The sequence below is a fragment of the Erpetoichthys calabaricus genome, chromosome 1 (genome assembly GCF_900747795.2).
Source record: "Erpetoichthys calabaricus chromosome 1, fErpCal1.3, whole genome shotgun sequence".
In the NCBI taxonomy this organism is placed as follows: Eukaryota; Metazoa; Chordata; class Cladistia; order Polypteriformes; family Polypteridae; genus Erpetoichthys; species Erpetoichthys calabaricus.
Window position 1 is genome coordinate 272200801 of NC_041394.2, and position 16598 is coordinate 272217398.

At 33.7% G+C, this 16598-nt stretch overlaps 2 protein-coding genes across 2 annotated transcripts in view; one reads left to right on the plus strand and one right to left on the minus strand.

Moving 5' to 3' along the window:
- Positions 1-6416, plus strand: part of grm3 (glutamate receptor, metabotropic 3) — a 262901-nt gene extending 256485 nt beyond the window's left edge. The window contains exon 6 of the mRNA XM_028815001.2: positions 5876-6416. Within this exon, the coding sequence (XP_028670834.1) occupies positions 5876-5952 (77 nt within the window). The 3' untranslated portion in view covers positions 5953-6416. The remainder of the gene's footprint in view (positions 1-5875) is intronic.
- A 1113-nt stretch (positions 6417-7529) lies between these two features.
- The window catches only part of elapor2b (endosome-lysosome associated apoptosis and autophagy regulator family member 2b), a 95289-nt gene continuing 86220 nt past the window's right edge, over positions 7530-16598 (minus strand). Inside the window, exons 20-22 of the mRNA XM_028815018.2 lie at positions 16050-16228; positions 13209-13371; positions 7530-9549 (exon numbers count right to left, since the gene is read on the minus strand). Of these exons, the coding sequence (XP_028670851.1) occupies positions 9490-9549; positions 13209-13371; positions 16050-16228 (402 nt within the window). The 3' untranslated portion in view covers positions 7530-9489. The remainder of the gene's footprint in view (positions 9550-13208; positions 13372-16049; positions 16229-16598) is intronic.

A 16598-nucleotide genomic window follows, 5' to 3' on the forward strand; every position in this document is an offset into this window, starting at 1 on the left:
GTTGGAGCACTCCATTAATCTCACACTGCAAAGCACTCGCCTCTGAGTCAGAGACTGTGGGTTCACAGCTCACCACAGTGCAAATCTTCGAACTGAGGTGGTGTGAGTCCACAGAAATTCAGTTGGCAATAAGGGTGGAATTTGCATTGTGGACGGGTGCAGTACAGTGGCAACACAATGCAGAGAAGGTGGGGGACCTGACATAAGTCAAGTAATCCAAGTGACAGAAAACCGCAATCCAATTGGCTGTCCAGTGGAGCTACTGAATCATGGAGCTGCTGAGGTCTCATCAGTTGATGTCACCATGGAAAATGCACCACTCACAGTGGTCAGTGACAGGTTCTGCGTGTGACAGCTCACGTCACAAAGTGCTTACCTCTCAGCCGGAGAATGTGTGTTTGTAGTCCCCACCTGCAGTTCATGACAGTGGCTTTAAATGTATAAACACAAAAATCCTAAGTGAATGAAACAATACAGCATGTGTACAGGTCAAGTTGGCATCACACTGACAGTAGTCGAGGGAAGGGTGAGTAGGTCACACCCACATTCCCAAAGTTACCATCTCCTTGACCGCTCGCTCTGTATAGTCGAGGTTAAAACTACAGTATTCACATGCTTGGTACAGTATACATGGTAAAGCTTTTATGAATTATAAGAAAAGCAATATATTAGACTTATAGGTTCACCTCAGATAATGCATAACCTTTATAAATCGGGGTACAGATAATCTGGGTTCTTGTGCATTAGTGTTCTACTCGTGTGAGATGGTGGTGTTGCATTGTCAGTGCAATTTTTACTACATTATATACAACATGTTATACACTTAAGGAGAGGTGTTGAACAAACAATGAACATAATAAGAAAGTAAAATAATTTTGTTTGTGTGGCTCAGAGCATAACGCTTCTACTTCACTGATCTATGGACTTGCATACACTCAGAAATGTACTTATGCCATTTCTTGCACAAAAGTCAGGATTAATAAAACATAAACTTTGAGTGAAAAATTGGCATAAGATTACAGAAAAATTTGACGAACTGTAAGTCCTACACAGAAACCTTCGGTGTTGGCATTTTAGGAATTGTAGGAGGCATGACAATGAATTGAGAAAGAATATCTCATGTCATTACACATTGCAGTGGCACGTTAGTCAAATTCTGATGTTTTTGAACTGATAATATCACAGTCATTGACAGGTTTTCTAAATACAGATGCCTTCATTATTGGTAATAACGATTAATGCATACACGTAATGTTAGTTACCTTAGTGTGCAGCCAATCTGTTTTAATACAGAAGGTGTGTGCTGTGCAACATGACTGGCAGTAGCAGCGTTACTAACAAGCCAACCATCAAACACAGCATGACCCTGGAATCTGCTTCCCACTCTACTATTTGATAAGAAAATCGTGGGTTGAGCATTGCATATTAGTTGTATATTAAGTGAATGAAAGTGATTTATGTTTAGAAAGGCAAAGTCATTCTGTGACGTGTGCATTCAATTGGGCTGATCACATTAGATAATTCAATAATCACTACAAATTACCTTTTCATTTTACCTTCTGAGTAGCTTCTTAATCATACCATCACATTATCAATGCACCCATCGCCAAATACCCTAACAGTGGTTAAACCCTAAAACAAAACAAGTGATGTTCACTGCAATGTAACCTTCAATTTAGCACAAAACCACAAGAGGACAGCTCAAGGAAGACTAAATTAGCTTATAAGACAGTTGTCATCATGATCCAAGAAATCATTGTGATCCCAGAAAGAATGAACGTTGCACTTGCCAATTATATCATACAACACACAACACGACTTTCTTTCAGGAGAGAGTGTTTGTCCTTTCAGAGCCTGGCTTCTTATACCATTCACCAACTTGTAAACACCACAAGAGAGGAGGCACTCCGGCACATAGACGGAGACAGAAAAGACCGTTGGTTCATTTAAAGGTAGATGACGGGGTTTGGATTCGTAAGGTGGCAAACTGCTGTACAGCCCCACTAAAGTTTGCCACATTGTGATGGCTTGAGTAGTGCTGAAACATGAACTGCCTCTGCCCCCTGATATAGGCACACCGATGACCCTGTCCCTCAGGACATCAATGCAATGGCAATTCTAGGATCATATATGTCAAATGTAAACAGATTTGTAAGTAAAGTATTGCACTCTGACATTCACTTTGCAAAGTGATCTCAATTTTTCAGTTCAATAAGTTTCTCAGCACTTGTGTCAATTCACACTGTGTTTCCTTTTGGGTCTGCTGCATTATGGCACAATACTATCTCTCTCTCTCTCTCTCTCTCTCTCTCTCCACTCAGTTGCTCTTATCTTCATCGTCATCAATCGGCTACATGTTTCATTTGACTGCTGGCAGATTTAATCCAGTCAACAATAAGTTTCCTCCACATCTCCTGATCCAGTGCCGCTTTTCCAATCTCATGGGGTTAGAGACATACATCTTTATTGATGGTGTCGGCAATATGCTGCCAGAAAAACGTTGTTTGTTGCCCGATTTTGGGAATTCCGAATTGTTCCAATGGTTGGTAGAGGATGAAGCTTCTGATGGGTCTCAATGTACATATGTCATTCCCATATGCGCTGCCTCTTGGCAATGGTTTTTGAGATTGGTCCTTGATTCATGTGCTTGTAAAAATCTGCGCTTATAGTATGGTTGATTCTAAATTCTGAACATGATTCTATAGCAGCTCATTATGTATTTGTCCAAGATTGTTTTGATTTAATTGTTGAGTGTCCATGTTTCACCGCCATATAGAATGATGCTCAGACACTAAGTGTGGAAAATCTGGATCTTGAATGAAGCTGAAAGGTGCTTAGCTTGCCTGATGCATTTGAGCAGCTGCTCCTACTCCTTTCATCGGTGACTCCTGCAGAGAGGCCAGAAATAAGAATATTTATGCGGGTCACCACTTCAGTCAGTAATATCTCAAGTTCACATTCATTGAACTTTCATTTTTCCCTGGTTTGTCATAAAGATGCCAACTCAGGAGCACGGCCAAATTTATGTGATGATTAATTTAAAAAGCCATTTTTTAAGCCATACATGATCACTGGGGGAAGGCAATACAGAATAGATAAAAAGCTTGTGCATGTACACATGGCTTTAAATTGATTTGAGATTTTTAAAGGAGTTTGGTGTGGCACATGCTGTACGTGTGGTTTTAAGAATACAATTTTTTTTTGTTTGTACACAATCTTTGACTTTCAAGTGTAAGCAAAATTTTAGTTGGAATCTATGCAAGGATTTATACATGATGCCCCACACACTTTCACCATGTCCTGTGGTTTCCTTGCACATATCAAAACATTCATGTTAGACTAACTGTTGATACTAACCCAACACAAGTGGCCCAACATGAAAAAAATTCAAATGTCCCATTTGGTTTCTTTTTTTGTACTTTATAGCGTTAAGCTGGAGCATATATAGCAGCATAATGCAGACGTTCCTCATCTCTGTCACTGTGGTTAATGGATTATCTTTTGGCTAATTCCTCCTGCAAATGACCATGAGTAAATGTGTTGCGTCTATATTTACTTTGTACAGGCTGCCTATACACTTTTATATGAAATTTAAAGCTCATGTTGTCCTGCTTAGACTAAGAACAAAATGCCTAGAAATTGTACAAAACTGTGTACTGCAGGAGTCTTCACGTTCAACAACCATGGTGCCTGTGGGTTTTTGCTCTAACCTAGTTGCAGAAATTAGAAGCCATTAGAAGCTGGTGTTTGTTCTCCATCCAGGTGGCTCATTGTGTAGTCACAGCAGATGCAGACACACAGCAGGCTTTTGTTATTCTCAGGTAGAAAAAAAGACCTTCTCACTGGTTTACATCTTTTATCGATTAGGCAACAATATGCTGATCCTGGGAGTGTGGATTCATTCCTCCTTGTTAACCTTATTCTAACTAAAGCTTTGAAACACCCAGTAAATTAATATATAAACATGCAAGTTATAAAAATACAGCATCTGAACGGATTTTGCATTGAACTCCTTCTTGAATGATAAATTAAAAAAAAAAATTGTTAATCCTTAACCAAGTCAACCACTTCCAATCCATACTATCCCTCATGTGGGTGCACCTCTGTTGTCAAAATGGCAATTTCAAAAATTAAAAACAAACCTAAATGCCAATGTGTCCTAAATGGAACTGTTAATTCACATTCACTCTAGCCTTTGTACTCATCAGCAAGTGGTCAACTTAATAATACTGTGGGTTAAAAAGAGAAATACTTGAAATAATATACAGAGTCAAAACCGTTTAAGAACTTGGGGATCTCAATAAGTGATGTTTTAAGGACATTTATACATACAGGAATGGGTCAAGAGTCCTTCATATTAAACACAATAATAAAAAGGTTTGTGCTGCTAATGCTGTAGCAATTTCTGCAAAGAAAATATAGCATTCCTCATTTAAAATCATGTTTGGAAACCACTATATCATTATGACAAATTTTGGATAAAATAAATCATAGCATTATTTATTTATACAAGTTTTTATTCCTGTTAATACAAGATTGCTTTTCTTCCTCCCTCTAGGTTGAATGGTGTATTTACTTATAACATTTCCAATCCTTTTTCCTATAATCTCTAACTAATTTAGCATTTCTTTCATATTTCTTTTTCCTACTGACCTCTACAGAGGTGACCACCTCAAAATATAAATTCAGTATATATGCTATTTGCTTACTTCTATATTTAAACTATTGCTCTCCTTAAAACACTTTACATCTTCTTCTGCTGTTCCTGACACTTTATCCACTAGTGGTATTCTATATTATCACCTGCTATTTGACATTTCCAGTTTCCATTTTAACAGTTTTCCTTGCATATGTCCCTAAGCCCCAGAAAACTGTCAGTTATTTTTTCTTATAAGCATCATAGTGATGTCTTTCTTCTAACACCCACCCCATCTTCATTTCCCATTAGCCTTTTATTGCTGTTAATTTTGAAGCCCGATTGACATGCATTCTGTCTCCAACCTTGTTTTTAATTATTTTTTTATATTTTACAGTACTTGTAATGTTAGATTTTACTTCAGCTATTTCTATTATCCTTCTCCTCCTCTTAATGTTACTAATACTGTAAATATGCAGTTTTGATATTTATTCATTCTTCTTTTTTCTATCTAGTTGTAATTTGTTTTTCTTCCTTTGTAACTTTTTCTTGCAAAGCACTTTGAGTGGCACCCTTTGTATGAAAATGTGCTATAGAAATAAATGTTGTTGTTGTTAAACCTGCCCTCTCCTAAGCCTTCTCCAGTACACTGATTAGTATAAGGAGCCCTCAACTAACTTGTGAATGCGTCACCTATGCGTGGTCAGCCCTTTTTTAGTGGAACAGTGCAGGCAAATACTGTAAACTATTTAACAATTGGCTGTGACTAAATTAAAAATGCAGTTATATTGTCAGATGACATTTGTACACATGCTTACAATCCACCAAAATGTATTAAAATATGCTGAATTGTTTATGATCATAAGTTAACATTGCTACCTTTTTAGAAAATATGGAAGTACCTTTTTGATGTTATTTACATTACTAAGTCTATCAAAGGGTTTACAATATGATGCTTTACATATGATGCTTTACCTGGTGGTGTTAGAACATGGCGGTGTCAAATTAAATCTGGAACAAAAAACAATTGAAAACAGGTGATTTCAAAAATATAAAAATACATCAAAAACAAAAGGTTGCTTTTAGAAGGTTTGTTCTGTTTTTGGAATAAAATTACATTTCGCCAATTTTACTGCTGTTTAAAAAAAGTCATGGTAAAGTTTAATGTAAACTTTAATAATTACACAACAGAAAGCAGGCAAAAACTTTCTAACTTCTTTTTTTTTCTATGCCTTTCAGCATCAGTGAGTGCTCACTACGTTCCAACTGTATGTAATGGAAGAGAAATAATTGACTCAACCACCTCGTCTCTGTGACCTACATTGAATAGCCTGATCCTAGTTTCAAGCTGTTAGACTGTTAGAAAAATTGCACATATTGTGCATTTGCAGTGAATTTGATTCTGTATGTAGAAAATTGTGTATTAAATTATTTCTAAGGGCTGTAAATATAAAAACTGACAGTGTTGTAGAAAACTTTCTAGAATGTTTTTAGCATTTCATGTTTTTGATAGTTTTATTAAAACTCTGTAAATAACCATGACCTGCACTGATGAATATTGTGAATTTTACTTAGCAGTAAAGGAATGACCTATTGCATTTGCAATATTAGACAAATTTCTTTGACATGAACTACTTTTGTAGGTCTCATTGTTGCATAATTATTAAAAAATGTAAATAAAATGTGTTACAACTTATATAAACTGACAGATTTAAGCAAGATTTTATAAATAAAACCTGTATAAAGACCACAATAGTTCTCCTGAACATTATTAAGCAAAATAAGTATACAGTAGGTAAAATACACCTTGCATGGAAAATTTTATTTTTTAAATTGGGAAAACTAATTATCAAGTATTCAAGAATTAAAAAAATAACTTGCATACATTAACATTATTAACAATATCCTGTGAGGTATAAAGTATGAATATTAAAAATAGTATACTACTTTTCTTGACAAAAGATTAAAAAAAAAAACAAACGACCTATACAATCTACAGAATATCATGAATAATTGTACTGTAACAAATCAAGAAAACAAAAAAATGTTGGTGAAATACATAAATACTTCCAAAATAGTTTATTAGATATATACCAACAACCAAAAACAATTCTTTGACAATGAACATATATAACCCAGCATTTAATGTACACCACAACATATACAAACAACATAAATTACATACAAAGTGATTCACAAATCATTTTTTTGATTTTACAGTAATAATTTTAAAAAACATATACACTTTGCATATATATATATATATATATATATATATATATATATATATATACACACATACAGTGTATATACGACGTTTAATGGCTGTGTGTATCTCAAAAAAATAAGAGTAAATTCCATACTGCAAAATAAAGGGTTAGAAAGACTCATCAGATACGCCATACACTTGTTGATGGCTCAAACATTCGTTTTTATTTTCTGCATGGAATTAACCTATTCATTTTATTATTTCATTTATATAACCATTATATACACACACACATACATCACATATATAATTTATGTGCATGTATGCATCTATATAATATTCACACATTCTACATATACTGCTCGTACACTGCATATATCATATGGTGCAGTGGCTTTAGTACCAAAAAATATAAACCCCCAAGACATAAACAGCACTACCAAGAAAAATTTTAAAAAGGGCAACTTTTTATTTTCATAGCTGTACTAAGTTAATTAAAAAGGGAATTGGCTTTTCATCCTTTAATAATGTTAAAGAATCTTATTCCAGTTGCATACGTATGCTACAAATAACAAAAATATTAAACTGCATGTAAACAGTGTCTAAGGTTATAAGGAATTGGGTTCTGCCAAAGAAAGGCATACATGACTTCAAAATGTGAAAATATTAAATAACGCAAATAAATGATGACCAATAAACTTTATTTACATAAATCAATTCTCCAGAAAAATGGGTGGGAGACTTATCTTAACAATTTACCAACTATTTTATACAAATAAAAACACAATTTATTGATGTATAAACACTTAAAACAAATTATTTAACAACTTGTACAAAAAATACACTTAAAAATAATAAAAAATATACATATTATATGTTTCTGAATGAGAGGTAATTTGCCTTTTATGCTTACCATCTTTTTCAAAGAAGGGAATATGCTGAATGTAACAAAAGGTTTTCCAATAAAGCACACAACACAGTTTACAAAGTAAAAATATTATGCAATACAGACAAGTAAAAGCATTAATCAAAAATAATTTTAAACATACACTTCTGAAAATTGGAATAAAATCAAGAAAAATGGAATAATATATACTCTGATACACTGCAGCATATAAACATTGATGTTTCTTTTCATTTTGGCCAATATCTATATATTGAAACAAAGTGCAAGAAATAATTTAAAGAAGTACTGTCAGCAATAATCAACTTTGAGTTCTTCAGGTACATCAGTTTTAAGTTGGGATGCACTTTTTTCAAGCTTATGCATTGTACCAGATCGTGTTCTTATTAAAAAATGGCCAGGATATTCTACTTTCCAATTCTCCTTTTAATGCATGGCCCATTCTTATGAAACACACTTCCATACATTGGCAAACTGGCAAGCTTTTGCTTTGTGTATCTTACCAAGTACATGGCACCTATTTCATATTCTTGAATTTATTTTGCATAGCAGTATTATGTTCCTTGAATAATGATTACATAATCAAATCTTCGTTGATGTGTTGCTATTTCCTTTCAGAGGTCTATGCACTTTGGTGTGGGCACTTAAGTTTTTTTTTTTTGTTTTTTTGAAAAACAAACATTTCTTTTTATTTTTAAATATTAAGGTCTTTAACAAACCTTATTAAAATTATATCATCTATAAATAAATTGACTTTTACTTTTTGAATGTATTCAAATGAAAATCCAAAAGATAGTATACATTTGTAAGGAAACACATTGCTGTATTCCCAGGACTATTCAGAAAAATTATATAAATGTGACCGTATTTAGTACAGTTTGCCAAAAAGACTAAATATTCTGATTTGTACAAGACAAAGCAAAGTCCTAAAATTCCAAGCTGCTTTAAGAAGGATATATATATATATATATATATATATATATATATATATATATATATATATATATATATATATATACACACACAGACACCCTTTCTGGAAATGTATGTTTCACTAATGATTTTAAAGAAAAAGATACGATTTACCCCAAGGTTAAGCAAAATAGACAAACAACAAATATAAATAAACTTTCTTAGGTTATAGGATTCTTATTTTACAGGTTACTGATTTAAAATGAAAAATAATCTTTTTCTGTACGTTGATTTCCAATCAAAATGATAATAATTCATGTCACCCATTTTAGTTTATGGAGTTAATGTATTATGAAATATGTCAACTGTAAATAAATTTCCATTTATTCCAATACCTTTCTATCATTTTAACATGAGCATCACAAACAGCCAATGCTAAAATTGGATCTTCCCTTTCCACTCATAACTGGTAGTTTAATCTTTATATACCCCTCATTCTTTTCAAAACTTGCATGTATAGAAACGCTGAAATCAATGTTCAAAATTGTTCAAGAACCAAAATGTAAAATATATTAAAATGTTCCTTTCTCTGGCAAATTCAAGTTCTAGGTCTCTTCCTGAGTTGAACTTATCACCAGCCTGGCAATTACATTTCCAAAAATCCCTTTGGCAAGGAATGAATTCCCGGTAATAAGGCAACCAATTGTTTGTAATCTTTTGTAACTGCATTGCTGACTTCCACATCACCCAGGATGGGGCACAAGGTGGTTTTGCACAGGTTTTCCTTTTAGAATTAGTATATGATACATGTAAAACATCTTCTATTTTTCATATATTGTGGGCTCTGGATGACTTCAGTTGAACAGATTCAAAAATGTCTCCATTTCCCTTAAAAAAAAATCCCACAGTTAACAGGGTAAATACAGTATAGTAATATTACTAACAAATATTTATTAATGTTTTAAATAATGCTGCAGTTCCAAAATGATCAAATTACATCCGTTTCTTCTTGCCTATGGTTGATTCATAATAGTGTGTACCAATAGTTATTCATTTCCAGAATCAGAATTACTTACTGTATGTGCCAGTACTTAAATTCCTAGTTGAATGCCTATGTATTAACATGCTCCCACATTCAGTATGTGATGGCAGTCCAGCGGTTATCAAACATTTGAATAAGAAAAGACAGGTGTAAAGATGCACCTCTTTCGTAATGCTCACTCCTCAACAGCCCAATAGCACACTTTATGATCTGACAAATCTCATGTCACTGCCTGTCCCACAAAGTCTGTTTAAAATTATGAATAATATGCTTGAAAAAATCTGATGTCTCCTGCTTCAATGTATACTGCACTATAGATTTGTTATTAAATAGCCACTTAATGCATATTTTAAGGTGAGTATAGGTGCCTTTAAAGTTAAAATAAAAAAATTATGAGCTTATACTGGATTGTTACTGTCAGGTTAATTCCACTCCACTATTGGGGACTCAACAACATAGCCACATAAACGCCAACTCACAGCCATTTCAGAGCAGATATTCAATAATTATCCTGACAGTGTACACTATAGGAAGAAAGCTGCTGGAAAAGAAGGAAAAAAGAATACAACACACAAAAACAATCCTACTAGGAAGTGAACAACATACCCTGATCTGAACTTTTAGTAGTTAAGATGAGGTGGTTTTAAAAGTAAATTATCATTAAATATGAACAATCAAAAGTCAACACATTTTTATTGTATATATATTATATTCTATTTCAGTTTACTATTAGAATTACCAGTGTGAGAAAAGGAATATACTGAAAAGATTATTTCTTTCTAGAAAATAATTGCATTTAATTATTTAGCAGATATGAGTAAACTATTCAAAATAAGCTCTTTTGTCAGCTATTATGTAAATCACATTGTAAAGTCTTGAATATACACCTCCTGGCCAGTATAAATGTATTACATTTTAGAAACCATTTATACTATACACATTACATAGAAGCCTCCAATATAACACTACAAGCAAGAAAGATCTTCCTACATGTCTGAGGATGTTTAGTGAACTGAGAGGGCTATTCTACTCTTAGGATGTCTTCCTGCTTCACTGATTCTTTGCAATAAGTCATTTACAACAGTGGCTCAAGCCTGCAGTTCCTCTCCTATGGTTGCATACACAGAGGTTTTGTACTTAATAGTTTTAAGCTCTTCATGCTGTCACTATAATGCTTGATTCGCCAAATGACCTCTATTTCACTGCTATGCTAAAATTCAAGTCCCTACTCTCTGTTTCAGATGCCCCTTTTTCTGTCGTACATCTTGACTTGGCTATCGTAGTTCTGTCCCTCTCGTAATTCAAACACAATATTCTTACCACATCAGCCCTCAAGCTGGCTTACCTACACAGGTTTCTTTTAAAATGTCAAAAACTTTACACTTATCTTCCCTGTCTTTCTCATAAAAAACCTGAGAGACATTTGAGAACATCTGATGCCAGCCAAAGGCCCTGCTGCTCATCTTTTGGCAGATGTTCATTTGACTTAATGGCTCCTAATCTTGACCATATCTTCTTAAATCTATTTTTGATGTTTACTGTCAACATTAAAATCACTGCTGTCTTAATATTGCAATCAACTTACCTGGATTATCAAACAATGTGCATTGTTCGATTCATTCTTTTTATTTTTGACAACTTCCTAAAACATCTGCAGGCTAGAATATTTATTGTGTACTGTATAATGTTTAAATTTTATTATTGTCATGTTTCTTTTACCTTTGTAATTTTAGAATATTGTAATTTTATTTGCTTTGCACAGAAACAAAAATGAATACTTACAATAAAAATAAAGAAAAATCAATAATACTCTGCACACAGGCAAGATGGTCAGTCTGTTCATTCAGCATGTCATCTATCAGATGAGAGAACTTTCCAAAATCGTAAAATGCATTGTAAACTGTACTGATTCATTCAGTTATTTATTTAAACAAAAAAAAAAAAATGGTAAAACTGTAAACTATCATCATTTCTGGAATGCAGCTAAGTCACTTGTAACAGACCTATAAAATATTGGTGTCTAAACTGATGCATCCTTATCCTACAAGCAATATCAGTCTGGAATTTTAAATGATAGATGTACGTCATGTTGGCTACTTTGTTACATAAAACACACAAGTGCATTTGTATAAATACTTTTTCATAAATTCAAGCACACCCCAGAACTAAAGTGCAAGGTTTATTCTGACAGATGAAGGGAAACTAATGTTTTTACTTCTCATCAGAGAAGAGTTTACAGAAACCTGATATAGGAGTTAAGATTCCTCAAAAGACCATCTCACACATTCAGTAAAATTTCCCAGCAAATTCCTTTGTCAAGAGGATTTATATCAAATTAGAATCCACACATCTCTGAATTCCTGATCCTGTAATTACCAGATCAAAACCTAGTATAATTCCTGGGGATTTCCAGCAACTGCAAAGTGTACTATATAAACAAAGACAGACAAAACCGCCTGGTTAAGCACACAAAAAGTAAGGAGACCTACAAGTATGATATGCTGACAGTGATTAAAATGAACTAATTATGACAGACACGGGAAATAAATCACGTATGTCTACAAATGTAATCATTTTGCAGAAATGAGTGCTACTCCCACATCTAATAATAGCATGAATATATAAGTGAGTGGTAAACATAATTCTAACATGCACTTGGCATCTTACACTACTTGACCGGATTGGGGTAGTTTTAGCTTTTAAAATGGTGCATTGCAAACTTAAAATATTTCTGAATCAATGGAGAATTTCCTAAAATCACTGTAATAAAGTTATGTTTTATTTGTGTACTACTACCTCTCTTGTGTTGTGCACACAAGGTTAACAATCTGTAGTGACAGCAAACAGGCACAAGGTTTACAGGGAATATAACTCAAAGGTAGGAGGTCTATGGAAATTTCTTTCAGCTAAAAAGTAAAACATACACTAAGGAAACCTAGTGTGTAAATTGCAAAAGAAGATGGTGTAATCTGCACAGTCAGGTTACGTTTCTGAAGAATATGACATATTCAGAAATGGAAATGCAGTGTGAAACTGAAAAATAAGCTATTTAATAACTACAGTAAATACTGGAAGCAACTATACAAAGAATGAATAGCATCCATCAATATGTAAACTGCATTTTATGAAAAACACCCAATACATTTGATGAAAGACATTGGTAACAGCTCACAGATGATATCCGCCATAAACATTAAAAGTTAAATTGAGTTATTTTACTGTGCTACTAAAAGCCACATGCATTGAAATTAATTTGTATGTTACATTGTTACAAGTGAATGAAGTCTCTCGGCAGTATGGGGCAAAAAAACAACAAACATCTCATGGAGGACACATTCATGAACACCTACACTCATGTCTACCAGGCCAATTAATTAACTGAAGCTGACATGCAGGATTCATTTTGAAATTAACTTAACAGAGTGTATTAAATGTATCATTAATAAGTTAAAATGGTTTCATTGACTACTCTCATGTTAAGAAAAGTTTAAAATTCAATACTTACTTTTGTTGCAATAGATTTTAGTTTTCCTAGCAAGGAGGATTTATTTGAATATACTACATCTTCATCATTGTCTTCACCCTCCATTATGGCACAGCTATCTGCTGCTGGTAATTCACATTCTTTATTAGAGGTCATAACCAGTCTTGAATATTTGTACTCAAGCCTTTAAAAATTAAAGTGATATATGGCAATTATTTTCTGGAATTTAGAGCACATATTATACAAGAAAATGAAATACTTGTAGAGTTAAAATTACTTAAAAAGTGTTTAAGTTTTACTTAGACAAAATATTTTATTTATCTATATTATAAAAATTTTAGTATGCATATATTTACAAAGGAAAAACACAGCAATTAATAATAAAATTTCTAGCAACTCCATTTGAAATCCCAAGACCAGGATTGACAAATCCTACAGTACATTCAAATCACGATTGATAAAATCACGATAGATAAAATTTTGGGTCCATGGGCCAGGAAGCTCCCCAGAATTTAATCCCATTTAGAATTTGTGGTCAATCCTCAAGAGGCGGTTGGACAAACAAAAACCCACAAATTCTGACAAACTCGAAGCATTGATTATACAAGAATGGGCTGCCATCAGTCAGGATTTGGACCAGAAGTTGATTGACAGAATGCCAGGGCAAATTGCACAGGTCTTGAAAAAGAAGGGCCAATACTGCAAGTATTGACTCTTTGCATAAACTTAATGTAATTGTCAATAAACACCTTTGAAACTTATGAAATGCTTGTAATTATACTTCAGCATACCACAGAAACATTTACAGAGATTTAAAAGTAGAGTTCACAAGACAGTTTTTATTCAATAAATCCATCTACTGTTTTACTTTACACAGTTGTAGCAAACCAGAATTTATTCCAGCAGCTTTGAATGCAAAGCAGGAGACATCTCAGGACAGGACACCAAATTTTATGTTGGTAAATAACCGAATATACACATCTTTGGAAATGTGAAGAAAAAGACTGAGTACCAAAAGAAATTCCACTCAAGTATGGGGAGAATTTGTAAACTCCAAATGGATAGAGACTGGATCGTCCATCAAATCTGGGTCCCTGAAGCAATGATGTGGCAGTGCTAGCCATCAAACACCCAGAATTTAATATTAGGTAGGAAAAAAGAAACTGTAAATAAAATTGCCATACCTTTGTGGAGGAACCTATGTGCCCTACATCTCTCTGGGTTGTTTTGGGGAGGCTTGAGCTTCTACAAAGATTTCACTTAGCGCACTGGGGTCAGGCTGATTGAAATTAAAGTGGCGTAGACTAAATTATGGGAGGTTATTCTACATTTTTGCAACCAAAAAAACGAAAAGTGAAGATGCCATGAGGATTAATGGCTGATTAAGACTGACAAAACGTATGACCAAAAAGCATTGAGAGGAAACTGAAAGACTGAAGTAGGGAACTGAACTCCCTACTTATTTCTACGCACAGCATTGACTCTTCAACCAAACATCCTGATTAGAGGTGTCTGTTCACTCCGTTACTCTGGACTTTATCGCAAAGGATATCCAAGGTAGGGAAGGTATAATTGCAAACTCCTGCCTAGTGCTGTAAATCTGTAGCTTTTTACCAGTTCACTGCAAGGCCATGTCAGTGCAACTTTAAGACATAGACAAATTTGCTTTGAGTGTGGTTTGCATCTTGAAGTTCTCACGTTATTGCACTAGGCATCATTTATACATACGCACATTAATGGTTCCAGCAGATTTTGTCTAGAGCAGTGGTTAAAATTTTACACAAATGGTGTCACAAGTCTACTGTACTGCAAAGTGCATGCACTCACGACATTGTTGAGCACATGTAGGAAACTTTGATGTTTAATGAAAAAATAAAAAGGTAAAGGTTAAAGTGCCACGCAAAGTGTGAAATAATAAACAGAAAAAAAAACAAAAGTGAATTACTTATCTTTGATATAACCAAGCCAACATTCTTGCTTGTAAAAGAAGAGATAAAAGCAAAAAACAAAATACAACACACATTTGGAACCAAATTTTCCATTTGATGCGGATTCCTGATGCTTACTGGTATTAGGGTAAAAGAAGCACTACAAATAAAGCTGTATTTGGCCTTTACTCTGAAGCTGACTGCCTACAAGAAAAGCATTCTCCACTTTCAACTGTGACTCTGAAATTAAGTTTCTATATGTAAAATAATGACTGGTCACAAAATCTGAAGGGACTAAACATAATAACTTCACACAAAATTAAAATATAATAAGTTACTAATACTGCTGAAGCTTTTTCTTCTGATGTAAATTCTTATTATGGTAAACTAAATGTGATTCTCTCAATAATTGATTATGAACAAACAGAATGATGAGAAGTTAAGAGAAGTAAGGGTTAACCCAGGCACTGTAAAACTCTGTGACAGCCAATTTAATATACTGTACAATAAAATAACAGGGTAGCCTGTTGGTATTGTATAACTAGCTGAATTAAACCTTAAAATTAATAGGGAATAATCAGCAGCATCAAATCAACTCAAAGTGAAATGCCACTTCATCACAGGTCATAGGTCCTTCATATTGTACTCTAACTTCCATAGAGAAAATCAACCAAATCTCGGCATTAGGAAGGAAGAATCGGTATCTAAAGAACACATTCAACGAGCAAAGGCAAAAAGTGCTCAGTAAGGGATCTAAATCTGGGACAATGGAGTAGTGCAGCAGTAGTGCTAGCCACTGTGGGTTTATCTTAATGAAATGTCCTTTAAAAAGTCTGAAGATGTACTTAAATGTATTTCATATTTCAATTTTCAATACTTAACAGTTCTGTTTACATTTTAATTCCCAGTGATAATATTTGTAGCAAGTACCTACTTTTTGTTTTTCTTCCAGAAATAGCATGTTAAAGATATTAGAAGAACAGCCATGAATGCAGCCAATCCAGCACCAGCTTTTAACCAGAAGTCAATAGCCTCACATTGGGATCTCTTTTTATCAGGAAGGTGTACACCATTTTTGCAAAGCTTGGGTTCACTCCACACAAATAAGGTTTCCTTAAAGGGTTAATAAAAGATGCATTGTCAATTATAGTACCAATAGAAAAATTTTTTTTAAAATCACCCTTTTTATGTGAAACTGATACAGTCAGTACATATAAATCTTTTATTGTAATGTTTCCCTTCTGAACCACTGCACTTTTTTCTGCCACAGATAACTTAATTGACTTTACTAAGTTTTAGGTAATTTGTCTACATCTGCTAGCTAATCATTCCACAACCATTTTCAAGACAGTGCTAATAACCTACAAAACTCAGAATTTCAACATCTCAGAACAGCTGTCGCAGTTGCTTCTTTGAAATATTTCTACTTTTACAGATGTGACCCGTAAATTTACACTTATTTGCTTGCCTATTGTAATTACTA